The sequence below is a fragment of the Carcharhinus amblyrhynchos genome, unplaced genomic scaffold (assembly GCF_965287045.1).
Source record: "Carcharhinus amblyrhynchos unplaced genomic scaffold, sCarAmb.v2.hapA scaffold_840, whole genome shotgun sequence".
NCBI classification, from domain to species: Eukaryota; Metazoa; Chordata; class Chondrichthyes; order Carcharhiniformes; family Carcharhinidae; genus Carcharhinus; species Carcharhinus amblyrhynchos.
In genome coordinates this window covers 1-12,500 of record NW_027650580.1, presented here as the reverse complement: position 1 = coordinate 12,500, position 12,500 = coordinate 1, and the positions used below count along the sequence as shown (strand labels likewise).

Here is a 12,500-nt window from a genome sequence, read left to right as displayed (position 1 = left end):
GTGGGATATTAAAGGGTGCGGGGAGTGAGGGGGAGAGTGGGATTAGACTGGGTGGGATATTAAAGGGTGCGGGGAGTGAGGGGGGAGAGTGGGATTAGACTGGGTGGGATATTAAAGGGTGCGGGGAGTGAGGGGGAGAGTGGGATTAGACTGGGTGGGATATTAAAGGGTGCGGGGAGTGAGGGGGGAGTGGGATTAGACTGGGTGGGATATTAAAGAGTGAGGGGGGAGAGTGGGATTAGACTGGGTGGGATATTAAAGGGTGCGGGGAGTGAGGGGGAGAGTGGGATTAGACTGGGTGGGATATTAAAGGGTGTGGGGAGTGAGGGGGAGAGTGGGATTAGACTGGGTGGGATATTAAAGGGTGTGGGGAGTGAGGGGGAGAGTGGGATTAGACTGGGTGGGATATTAAAGGGTGTGGGGAGTGAGGGGGGAGAGTGGGATTAGACTGGGTGGGATATTAAAGGGTGCGGGTAGTGAGGGTGGGATTAGACTGGGTGGGATATTAAAGGGTGAGGGGAGTGAGGGGGGAGAGTGGGATTAGACTGGGTGGGATATTAAAGGGTGTGGGGAGTAAGGGGGGAGAGTGGGATTAGACTGGGTGGGATATTAAAGGGTGCGGGGAGTGAGGGGGGAGAGTGGGATTAGACTGGGTGGGATATTAAAGGGTGCGGGGAGTGAGGGGGGAGAGTGGGATTAGACTGGGTGGGATATTAAAGGGTGCGGGGAGTGAGGGGGAGAGTGGGATTAGACTGGGTGGGATATTAAAGGGTGTGGGGAGTGAGGGGGGAGAGTGGGATTAGACTGGGTGGGATATTAAAGGGTGTGGGGAGTGAGGGGGGAGAGTGGGATTAGACTGGGTGGGATATTAAAGGGTGTGGGGAGTGAGGGCGAGAGTGGGATTAGACTGGGTGGGATATTAAAGGGTGCGGGGAGTGAGGGGGGAGAGTGGGATTAGACTGGGTGGGATATTAAAGGGTGCGGGGAGTGAGGGGGGAGAGTGGGATTAGACTGGGTGGGATATTAAAGGGTGTGGGGAGTGAGGGGGGAGTGGGATTAGACTGGGTGGGATATTAAAGAGTGAGGGGGAGAGTGGGATTAGACTGGGTGGGATATTAAAGGGTGCGGGGAGTGAGGGGGAGAGTGGGATTAGACTGGGTGGGATATTAAAGGGTGTGGGGAGTGAGGGGGGAGAGTGGGATTAGACTGGGTGGGATATTAAAGGGTGCGGGGAGTGAGGGGGTAGAGTGGGATTAGACTGGGTGGGATATTAAAGGGTGTGGGGAGTGAGGGGGGAGAGTGGGATTAGACTGGGTGGGATATTAAAGGGTGCGGGGAGTGAGGGGGAGAGTGGGATTAGACTGGGTGGGATATTAAAGGGTGCGGGGAGGGAGGGGGGGATTAGACTGGGTGGGATATTAAAGGGTGCGGGGAGTGAGAGGGAGAGTGGGATTAGACTGGGTGGGATATTAAAGGGTGCGGGGAGTGAGGGGGTAGAGTGGGATTAGACTGGGTGGGATATTAAAGGGTGTGGGGAGTGAGGGGGGAGGGTGGGATTAGACTGGGTGGGATATTAAAGGGTGCGGGGAGTGAGGGGGAGAGTGGGATTAGACTGGGTGGGATATTAAAGGGTGCGGGGAGGGAGGGGGGGATTAGACTGGGTGGGATATTAAAGGGTGCGGGGAGTGAGAGGGAGAGTGGGATTAGACTGGGTGGGATATTAAAGGGTGCGGGGAGTGAGGGGGGAGAGTGGGGTTAGACTGGGTGGGATATTAAAGGGTGCGGGGAGTGAGGGGGGGATTAGACTGGGTGGGATATTAAAGGGTGCGGGGAGTGAGAGGGAGAGTGGGATTAGACTGGGTGGGATATTAAAGGGTGTGGGGAGTGAGGGGGGAGGGTGGGATTAGACTGGGTGGGATATTAAAGGGTGCGGGGAGTGAGGGGGAGAGTGGGATTAGACTGGGTGGGATATTAAAGGGTGCGGGGAGTGAGGGGGGAGAGTGGGATTAGACTGGGTGGGATATTAAAGGGTGCGGGGAGTGAGGGGGAGAGTGGGATTAGACTGGGTGGGATATTAAAGGGTGCGGGGAGTGAGGGGGGAGTGGGATTAGACTGGGTGGGATATTAAAGAGTGAGGGGGGAGAGTGGGATTAGACTGGGTGGGATATTAAAGGGTGCGGGGAGTGAGGGGGAGAGTAGGATTAGACTGGGTGGGATATTACAGGGTGCGGGGAGTGAGGGGGAGAGTGGGATTAGACTGGGTGGGATATTAAAGGGTGCGGGGAGTGAGGGGGGAGAGTGGGATTAGACTGGGTGGGATATTAAAGGGTGCGGGGAGTGAGGGGGAGAGTGGGATTAGACTGGGTGGGATATTAAAGGGTGCGGGGAGTGAGGGGGGAGTGGGATTAGACTGGGTGGGATATTAAAGAGTGAGGGGGGAGAGTGGGATTAGACTGGGTGGGATATTAAAGGGTGCGGGGAGTGAGGGGGAGAGTGGGATTAGACTGGGTGGGATATTAAAGGGTGTGGGGAGTGAGGGGGAGAGTGGGATTAGACTGGGTGGGATATTAAAGGGTGTGGGGAGTGAGGGGGAGAGTGGGATTAGACTGGGTGGGATATTAAAGGGTGTGGGGAGTGAGGGGGGAGAGTGGGATTAGACTGGGTGGGATATTAAAGGGTGCGGGTAGTGAGGGTGGGATTAGACTGGGTGGGATATTAAAGGGTGAGGGGAGTGAGGGGGGAGAGTGGGATTAGACTGGGTGGGATATTAAAGGGTGTGGGGAGTAAGGGGGGAGAGTGGGATTAGACTGGGTGGGATATTAAAGGGTGCGGGGAGTGAGGGGGGAGAGTGGGATTAGACTGGGTGGGATATTAAAGGGTGCGGGGAGTGAGGGGGGAGAGTGGGATTAGACTGGGTGGGATATTAAAGGGTGCGGGGAGTGAGGGGGAGAGTGGGATTAGACTGGGTGGGATATTAAAGGGTGCGGGGAGTGAGGGGGGAGAGTGGGATTAGACTGGGTGGGATATTAAAGGGTGCGGGGAGTGAGGGGGGAGAGTGGGATTAGACTGGGTGGGATATTAAAGGGTGTGGGGAGTGAGGGGGGAGTGGGATTAGACTGGGTGGGATATTAAAGAGTGAGGGGGAGAGTGGGATTAGACTGGGTGGGATATTAAAGGGTGCGGGGAGTGAGGGGGAGAGTGGGATTAGACTGGGTGGGATATTAAAGGGTGTGGGGAGTGAGGGGGGAGAGTGGGATTAGACTGGGTGGGATATTAAAGGGTGCGGGGAGTGAGGGGGTAGAGTGGGATTAGACTGGGTGGGATATTAAAGGGTGTGGGGAGTGAGGGGGGAGAGTGGGATTAGACTGGGTGGGATATTAAAGGGTGCGGGGAGTGAGGGGAGAGAGTGGGATTAGACTGGGTGGGATATTAAAGGGTGCGGGGAGTGAGGGGGGAGAGTGGGATTAGACTGGGTGGGATATTAAAGGGTGTGGGGAGTGAGGGGGAGAGTGGGATTAGACTGGGTGGGATATTAAAGAGTGAGGGGGGAGAGTGGGATTAGACTGGGTGGGATATTAAAGGGTGCGGGGAGTGAGGGGGGAGAGTGGGATTAGACTGGGTGGGATATTAAAGGGTCCGGGGGAGTGAGGGGGAGAGTGGGATTAGACTGGGTGGGATATTAAAGGGTGCGGGGAGTGAGGGGGATTAGACTGGGTGGGATATTAAAGGGAGCGGGAGTGAGGGGGGAGAGTGGGATTAGACTGGGTGGGATATTAAAGGGTGCGGGGAGTGAGGGGGGAGAGTGGGATTAGACTGGGTGGGATATTAAAGGGTGCGGGGAGTGAGGGGGGAGAGTGGCATTAGACTGGGTGGGATATTAAAGGGTGCGGGGAGTGAGGGGGGAGAGTGGGATTAGACTGGGTGGGATATTAAAGGGTGCGGGGAGTGAGGGGGAGAGTGGGATTAGACTGGGTGGGATATTAAAGGGTGCGGGGAGTGAGGGGGAGAGTGGGATTAGACTGGGTGGGATATTAAAGGGTGTGGGGAGTGAGGGGGGAGTGGGATTAGACTGGGTGGGATATTAAAGAGTGAGGGGGGAGAGTGGGATTAGACTGGGTGGGATATTAAAGGGTGCGGGGAGTGAGGGGGAGAGTGGGATTAGACTGGGTGGGATATTAAAGGGTGCGGGGAGTGAGGGGGAGAGTGGGATTAGACTGGGTGGGATATTAAAGGGTGCGGGGAGTGAGGGGGGAGATTGGGATTAGACTGGGTGGGATATTAAAGGGTGCGGGGAGTGAGGGGGGAGAGTGGGATTAGACTGGGTGGGATATTAAAGGGTGCGGGAGTGAGGGGGAGAGTGGGATTAGACTGGGTGGGATATTAAAGGGTGGGGGGAGTGAGGGGGGAGAGTGGGATTAGACTGGGTGGCATATTAAAGGGTGCGGGGAGTGAGGGGGAGAGTGGGATTAGACTGGGTGGGATATTAAAGGGTGCGGGGAGTGAGGGGGAGAGTGGGATTAGACTGGGTGGGATATTAAAGGGTGTGGGGAGTGAGGGGGAGAGTGGGATTAGACTGGGTGGGGTATTAAAGGGTGCGGGGAGTGAGGGGGAGAGTGGGATTAGACTGGGTGGCATATTAAAGGGTGCGGGGAGTGAGGGGGAGAGTGGGATTAGACTGGGTGGGATATTAAAGGGTGCGGGGAGTGAGGGGGAGAGTGGGATTAGACTGGGTGGGATATTAAAGGGTGTGGGGAGTGAGGGGGAGAGTGGGATTAGACTGGGTGGGATATTAAAGGGTGGGGGGAGTGAGGGGGGAGAGTGGGATTAGACTGGGTGGGATATTAAAGGGTGTGGGGAGTGAGGGGGAGAGTGGGATTAGACTGGGTGGGATATTAAAGGGTGCGGGGAGTGAGGGGGAGAGTGGGATTAGACTGGGTGGGATATTAAAGGGTGTGGGGAGTGAGGGGGAGAGTGGGATTAGACTGGGTGGGATATTAAAGGGTGGGGGGAGTGAGGGGGGAGAGTGGGATTAGACTGGGTGGGATATTAAAGGGTGCGGGGAGTGAGGGGGGAGAGTGGGATTAGACTGGGTGGGATATTAAAGGGTGCGGGGAGTGAGGGAGAGAGTGGGATTAGACTGGGTGGGATATTAAAGGGTGCTGGGTGTGAGGGGGAGAGTGGGATTAGACTGGGTGGGATATTAAAGGGTGTGGGGAGTGAGGGGGAGAGTGGGATTAGACTGGGTGGGATATTAAAGGGTGCGGGGAGTGAGGGGGGAGAGTGGGATTAGACTGGGTGGGATATTAAAGAGTGCGGGGAGTGAGGGGGAGAGTGGGATTAGACTGGGTGGGATATTAAAGGGTGTGGGGAGTGAGGGGGAGAGTGGGATTAGACTGGGTGGGATATTAAAGGGTGCGGGGAGTGAGGGGGGAGAGTGGGATTAGAGTGGGTGGGATATTAAAGGGTGCGGGGAGTGAGGGGGGAGAGTGGGATTAGACTGGGTGGGATATTAAAGGGTGCGGGGAGTGAGGGGGGAGAGTGGGATTAGACTGGGTGGGATATTAAAGGGTGCGGGGAGTGAGGGGGGAGAGTGGGATTAGACTGGGTGGGATATTAAAGGGTGCGGGGAGTGAGGGGGAGAGTGGGATTAGACTGGGTGGGATATTAAAGGGTGCGGGGAGTGAGGGGGAGAGTGGGATTAGACTGGGTGGGATATTAAAGGGTGTGGGGAGTGAGGGGGGGAGAGTGGGATTAGACTGGGTGGGATATTAAAGGGTGCGGGGGAGTGAGGGGGAGAGTGGGATTAGACTGGGTGGGATATTAAAGGGTGTGGGGAGTGAGGGGGGAGAGTGGGATTAGACTGGGTGGGACATTAAAGGGTGTGGGGAGTGAGGGGGAGAGTGGGATTAGACTGGGTGGGATATTATAGGGTGTGGGGGAGTGGGGGGGGGATGAGACTGGGTGGGACATCGAATCATTGTGTCCCTCTCCAATTCCCGGAGCAGGATCCCAAGCGGGAGATTCGGAAAATGATGACCTTCTTGGGGAGGGACCTTCCAGAGTCAGTTCTTGACGCAATCGCCCGGCACACATCGTTTCAAGCCATGCGGTGTAACCCCATGAGTAACTACATGTCCGTCCCCCCGGACGTCTTTGACCAAACCGTCTCCACCTTCATGAGGAAAGGTGTGTTTCTCGGGGACGTGTTGGGGGTTGGGGGGGGAGTTGGGGGCTGGCGGGGGGAGGGGGGGGTGCGAGTGTGGACACTCATCGCTTGCCCTCTCCGAGCGACCGCCGGCTCCCCACCTCATATCTCTCCCGCGTTCTCTCGCGGTTGCCGTTGATCGATAAGCCAGGGTTGCCTTTTTCTTAACCCGGGCCTAACGCAGTGTCCTGGAATTTACGACCCTTCGGAGAAATCGTGGTCGTCCTGCAGATCGGCTGGGTTTGAGCGCCGGACAGTACAGGCCGAGCTTGTATGTTATGCCGAGCTGTGTCCCCATCCCAAGATCGAACTCTCCCCGTCCCTATCATTCTGGAGGGCTCCATGTGCCTATCCACGTGCACTATGTCCTGGGAGTGTTTGACGGGGGGACAGTGTAGAGGGAGCTTTACTCTGTATCTAACCCCGTGCTGTACCTGTCCTGGGAGTGTTTGATGGGGGACAGTGTAGAGGGAGCTTTACTCTGTATCTAACCCCGTGCTGTACCTGTCCTGGGAGTGTTTGATGGGGGGACAGTGTAGAGGGAGCTTTACTCTGTATCTAACCCCGTGCTGTACCTGTCCTGGGAGTGTTTGACGGGGGGACAGTGTAGAGGGAGCTTTACTCTGTGTCTAACCCCGTGCTGTACCTGTCCTGGGAGTGTTTGATGGGGGGACAGTGTAGAGGGAGCTTTACTCTGTATCTAACCCCGTGCTGTACCTGTCCTGGGAGTGTTTGATGGGGGGGACAGTGTAGAGGGAGCTTTAGTCTGTATCTAACCCCGTGCTGTACCTGTCCTGGGAGTGTTTGATGGGGGACAGTGTAGAGGAAGCTTTACTCTGTATCTAACCCCGTGCTGTACCTGTCCTGGGAGTGTTTGATGGGGGACAGTGTAGAGGGAGCTTTACTCTGTATCTAACCCCGTGCTGTACCTGTCCTGGGAGTGTTTGATGGGGGGACAGTGTAGAGGGAGCTTTACTCTGTATCTAACCCTGTGCTGTACCTGTCCTGGGAGTGTTTGATGGGGGGACAGTGTAGAGGGAGCTTTACTCTGTATCTAACCCCGTGCTGTACCTGTCCTGGGAGTGTTTGATGGGGACAGTGTAGAGGGAGCTTTACTCTGTATCTAACCCCGTGCTGTACCTGTCCTGGGAGTGTTTGATGGGGACAGTGTAGAGGGAGCTTTACTCTGTATGTAACCCCGTGCTGTACCTGTCCTGGGAGTGTTTGATGGGGACAGTGTAGAGGGAGCTTTAGTCTGTATCTAACCCCGTGCTGTACCTGTCCTGGGAGTGTTTGACGGGGGGACAGTGTAGAGGGAGCTTTACTCTGTATCTAACCCCCTGCTGTACCTGTCCTGGGAGTGTTTGATGGGGGGGACAGTGTAGAGGGAGCTTTACTCTGTATCTAACCCCGTGCTGTACCTGTCCTGGGTTGGCAGGATTGAGGGGTTTGTCTCAAATCTTTGGGCCCCTGGCGAGTGGGGTGGGTTGTAAAGTGGGGGAGGGGGGTGGAAACTGGCGCAGTTTCAACAAGATGGCGGAAGCCAGGGGCTGAGGAAATTATCACAGGGGGACTCTTTATTTTGGGTAGTTTGTCGATCTACCCCAATGGTGACCATGCAAATCCCCCCAGATCCCCTCTGTGCCCTCTCCCCCTTCCCCCACCCCGGTCTACCATGTTCGATATTCCACTCGCAAATTAAATTAACCCTTCACCTTTCTCAGAGAGGTGTCCGTACCAATGTGTGGCCAGGGAGTGTCGATCGGTGTCGCGCAGGGGGCGATATTGGCACTAGGCCGGGATTGGAGCCTACCCTTTCCTGATCCCTGTGTCAGGGCCTCAGCACTGCGTGTGAGAGGGATATTGGCACTAGGCCGGGATTGGGGCCTGGCCTTTTTCTGATCCCCTGTGTCAGGGTCTCAGCACTGCGTGTGGGTGTGATATTGGCACTAGGCCGGGATTGGAGCCTGGACCTTTCCTCATCCCTGTGTCTGGGTCTCAGCATTGCGTGTAGGGGAGATATTGGCACTAGGCCGAGATCAGAGCCTGCCCCTTTCCTGATCCCTGTATTCAGATCTCAGTATTGTGTGTGGGAGGGATATTGGCACTAGGCCAGAATTGGAGCCTGGCCCTTTCCTGATGCCTGTGTCTGGCTCTCAGCACTGTGTGTGGGTGTGATATTGGCACTAGGCCAGGATTGGAGCCTGGCCCTTTCCTGATGCCTGTGTCTGGCTCTTAGCACTGTGTGTGGGTGTGATATTGGCACTAGGCCAGGATTGGAGCCTGCCCTTTCCTGATGCCTGTGTCTGGGTCTCAGCACTGCGTGTGGGAGGGATATTGGCACTAGGCCGGGATTGGAGCCTGCCCTTTCCTGATGCCTGTGTCTGGATCTCAGCACTGTGTGTGGGTGTGATATTGGCACTAGGCCGGGATTGGAGCCTACCCTTTCCTGATCCCTATGTCCAGGTCGCAGCACTGCGTATGGGTAGGATATTGGCACTAGGCCGGGATTGGAGCCTACCCCTTTCCTGATCCCTGTGTCCAGGTCTCAGCACTGCGTGTGGGTGTGATATTAGCACTAGGCCGGGATTGGAGCCTGGGTCTTTCCTGATGCCTGTGTCTGGGTCTCAGCACTGCGTGTGGGTGTGATATTAGCACTAGGCCGGGATTGGAGCCTGGGTCTTTCCTGATGCCTGTGTCTGGGTCTCAGCACTGCGTGTGGGTGTGATATTAGCACTAGGCCGGGATTGGAGCCTGGGTCTTTCCTGATGCCTGTGTCTGGGTCTCAGCACTGCATGTGGGTGTGATATTGGCACTAGGCCGGGATTGGAGCCTGCTCCTTTCCTGATCCCTATGTCCAGGTCGCGGCACTGCGTATGGGTAGGATATTGGCACTAGGCCGGGATTGGAGCCTACCCCTTTCCTGATCCCTGTCTTCAGATCTCAGCACTGCGTGTGGGAGGGATATTGGCACTAGGCCGGGATTGGAGCCTGCCCTTTCCTGATGCCTGTGTCTGGATCTCAGCACTGTGTGTGGGTGTGATATTGGCACTAGGCCGGGATTGGAGCCTGCCCTTTCCTGATGCCTGTGTCTGGATCTCAGCACTGTGTGTGGGTGTGATATTGGCACTAGGCCGGGATTGGAGCCTACCCTTTCCTGATCCCTATGTCCAGGTCGCGGCACTACGTATGGGTAGGATATTGGCACTAGGCCGGGATTGGAGCCTACCCCTTTCCTGATCCCTGTCTTCAGATCTCAGCACTGCGTGTGGGTGTGATATTGGCACTAGGCCGGGATTGGAGCCTGCCCTTTCCTGATCCCTGTGTCTGGGTCTTGGCACTGTGTGTGGGTGTGATATTGGCACTAGGCCGGGATTGGAGCCTGGGTCTTTCCTGATCTCTGTGTCCAGGTTTCAGCACTGCGTATGGGTAGGATATTGGCACTAGGCTGGGACTGGAGCCTGCTCCTTTCCTGATCCCTGTCTTCAGATCTCAGCACTGCGTGTGGGAGGGATATTGGCACTAGGCCGGGATTGGAGCCTACCCCTTTCCTGATCCCTGTGTCCAGGTCTCAGCACTGCGTGTGGGTGTGATATTGGCACTAGGCCGGGATTGGAGCCTGCCCTTTCCTGATCCCTGTGTCTGGGTCTCAGCACTGCGTGTGGGTGTGATATTGGCACTAGGCCGGGATTGGAGCCTACCCCTTTCCTGATCCCTGTCTTCAGATCTCAGCACTGCGTGTGGGTGTGATATTGGCACTAGGCCGGGATTGGAGCCTGCCCTTTCCTGATGCCTGTGTCCGGGTCTCAGCACTGCGTGTGGGTGTGATATTGGCACTAGGCCGGGATTGGAGCCTGGGTCTTTCCTGATCCCTGTGTCCGGGTCTCAGCACTGTGTGTGGGTGGGATATTGGCACTAGGCCGGGATTGGAGCCTGGGTCTTTCCTGGGAGAAGTCCCCGAGACGGGAGATGGCTTCCAGCTCACGCTCGCTAACCGCTCTCTCCCCCCTCCCGCAGGCGAGGTGGGCGACTGGAAGAACCACTTCACCGTGGCTCAGGATCAGGCCTTTGAGATTGACTACGAGCGGAGGATGAAGGGCTCCGACCTCCGATTTCGCACCGAGTTGCAGCAGTAGCCCCCCCCCCCCCGCCCCACCCCGCCATGCCAAACCCCGACATCGAGGAGGCCATTCTGCCCTCTGATGCTGTGCTAGCCCGTCCAAAGTCCCAGCAGAGGCATCTACGGACTCGCCAACCCTTCCCCGTCGCCGGGGACCTCCGATCTTCCTGAGGCAACCAACTGAATCCCATTACAATCAACCTTGTGTGCAGAACCTCACTCAGTGCCCGAACCCACCAAACACTTCCTTGGCAGAGATCAGAAACCCCTGTCAAAGTAATAGGCCTTTCAGCCCATCGAATACCTGCTCGGTCTGGCCCCCTGCTCTCCCCGAGACCGCAAGGAACTCACAACGTCATGAGTGCAAACCCAATCCATCACACAAACCATCCATTGACTCCGTCTACACTTCAATCCACCCTAACCTACACATCTTTGGACACTAAGGGACAATTTAGCACGGCCAATCCACCCTAACCTACACATCTTTGGACACTAAGGGACAATTTAGCACGGCCAATCCACCCTAACCTACACATCTTTGGACACTAAGGGACAATTTAGCATGGCCAATCCACCCTAACCTACACATCTCTGGACACTAAGGGACAATTTAGCACGGCCAATCCACCCTAACCTACACATCTTTGGACGCTAAGGGACAATTTAGCATGGCCAATCCACCCTAACCTACACATCTTTGGACACTAAGGGGCAATTTAGCATGGCCAATCCACCCTAACCTACACATCTTTGGACACTAAGGGACAATTTAGCATGGCCAATCCCCCCTAACCTACACATCTTTGGACGCTAAGGGACAATTTAGCATGGCCAATCCACCCTAACCTACACATCTTTGGACACTAAGGGGCAATTTAGCATGGCCAATCCACCCTAACCTACACATCTTTGGACACTAAGGGACAATTTAGCACGGCCAATCCACCCTAACCTACACATCTTTGGACACTAAAGGACAATTTAGCACGGCCAATCCACCCTAACCTACACATCTCTGGACACTAAGGGACAATTTAGCACGGCCAATCCACCCTAACCTACACATCTTTGGGACACTAAGGGACAATTTAGCACGGCCAATCCACCCTAACCTACACATCTTTGGGACACTAAGGGACAATTTAGCACGGCCAATCCACCCTAACCTACACATCTTTGGGACACTAAGGGACAATTTAGCACGGCCAATCCACCCTAACCTACACATCTTTGGGACACTAAGGGACAATTTAGCACGGCCAATCCACCCTAACCTACACATCTTTGGACACTAAGGGACAATTTAGCACGGCCAATCCACCCTAACCTACACATCTTTGGGACACTAAGGGACAATTTAGCACGGCCAATCCACCCTAACCTACACATCTTTGGGACACTAAGGGACAATTTAGCACGGCCAATCCACCCTAACCTACACATCTTTGGGACACTAAGGGACAATTTAGCACGGCCAATCCACCCTAACCTACACATCTTTGGACACTAAGGGGACAATTTAGCATGGCTAATCTGAATTTGTAAACTGCAAATAAAGATCAAATAATATTCAACATATTGTTGGGAAAATGCATTGGATGACAGAGATATCTCGGCAGTGACCCTCCCCACAGTGCGGCGCTCCCTCTGCACTGACCCTCCCACAGTGCGGCGCTCCCTCAGCACCGACCCTCCCCACAGTGCGGGACTCCCTCAGCACTGACCCTCCCACAGTGCGGGACTCCCTCAGCACTGACCCTCCCCACAGTCCGGGACTCCCTCAGCACCGACCCTCCCACAGTGCGGCGCTCCCTCAGCACTGACCCTCCCCACAGTGCGGCGCTCCCTCAGCACTGACCCTCCCACAGTGCGGGACTCCCTCAGCACTGACCCTCCCACAGTGCGGGACTCCCTCAGCACCGACCCTCCCCACAGTGCGGGACTCCCTCAGCACTGACCCTCCCCACAGTGCAGGACTCCCTCAGCACTGACCCTCCCACAGTGCGGGACTCCCTCAGCACCGACCCTCCCCACAGTGCGGGACTCCCTCAGCACCGACCCTCCCACAGTGCGGCGCTCCCTCAGCACCGACCCTCCCACAGTGCGGCGCTCCCCTCAGCACCGACCCTCCCACAGTGCAGCGCTCCCTCAGCACTGACCCTCCCACAGTGC

General features: G+C 56.0%; 1 protein-coding gene across 2 annotated transcripts in view; it reads left to right on the top strand.

The window, feature by feature from the left end:
- LOC145340203 (sulfotransferase 1B1-like) overlaps positions 1–10,348 on the top strand; it is a 25,722-nt gene extending 15,374 nt beyond the window's left edge. For both annotated transcript variants that reach the window (XM_080184632.1, XM_080184631.1), the window contains 2 exons: positions 6,006–6,186; positions 10,223–10,348. In XM_080184632.1, the coding sequence (XP_080040758.1) occupies positions 6,006–6,186; positions 10,223–10,341 (300 nt within the window). In that variant the 3' untranslated portion in view covers positions 10,342–10,348. The remainder of the gene's footprint in view (positions 1–6,005; positions 6,187–10,222) is intronic.
- Positions 10,349–12,500: the final 2,152 nt, after the last annotated feature.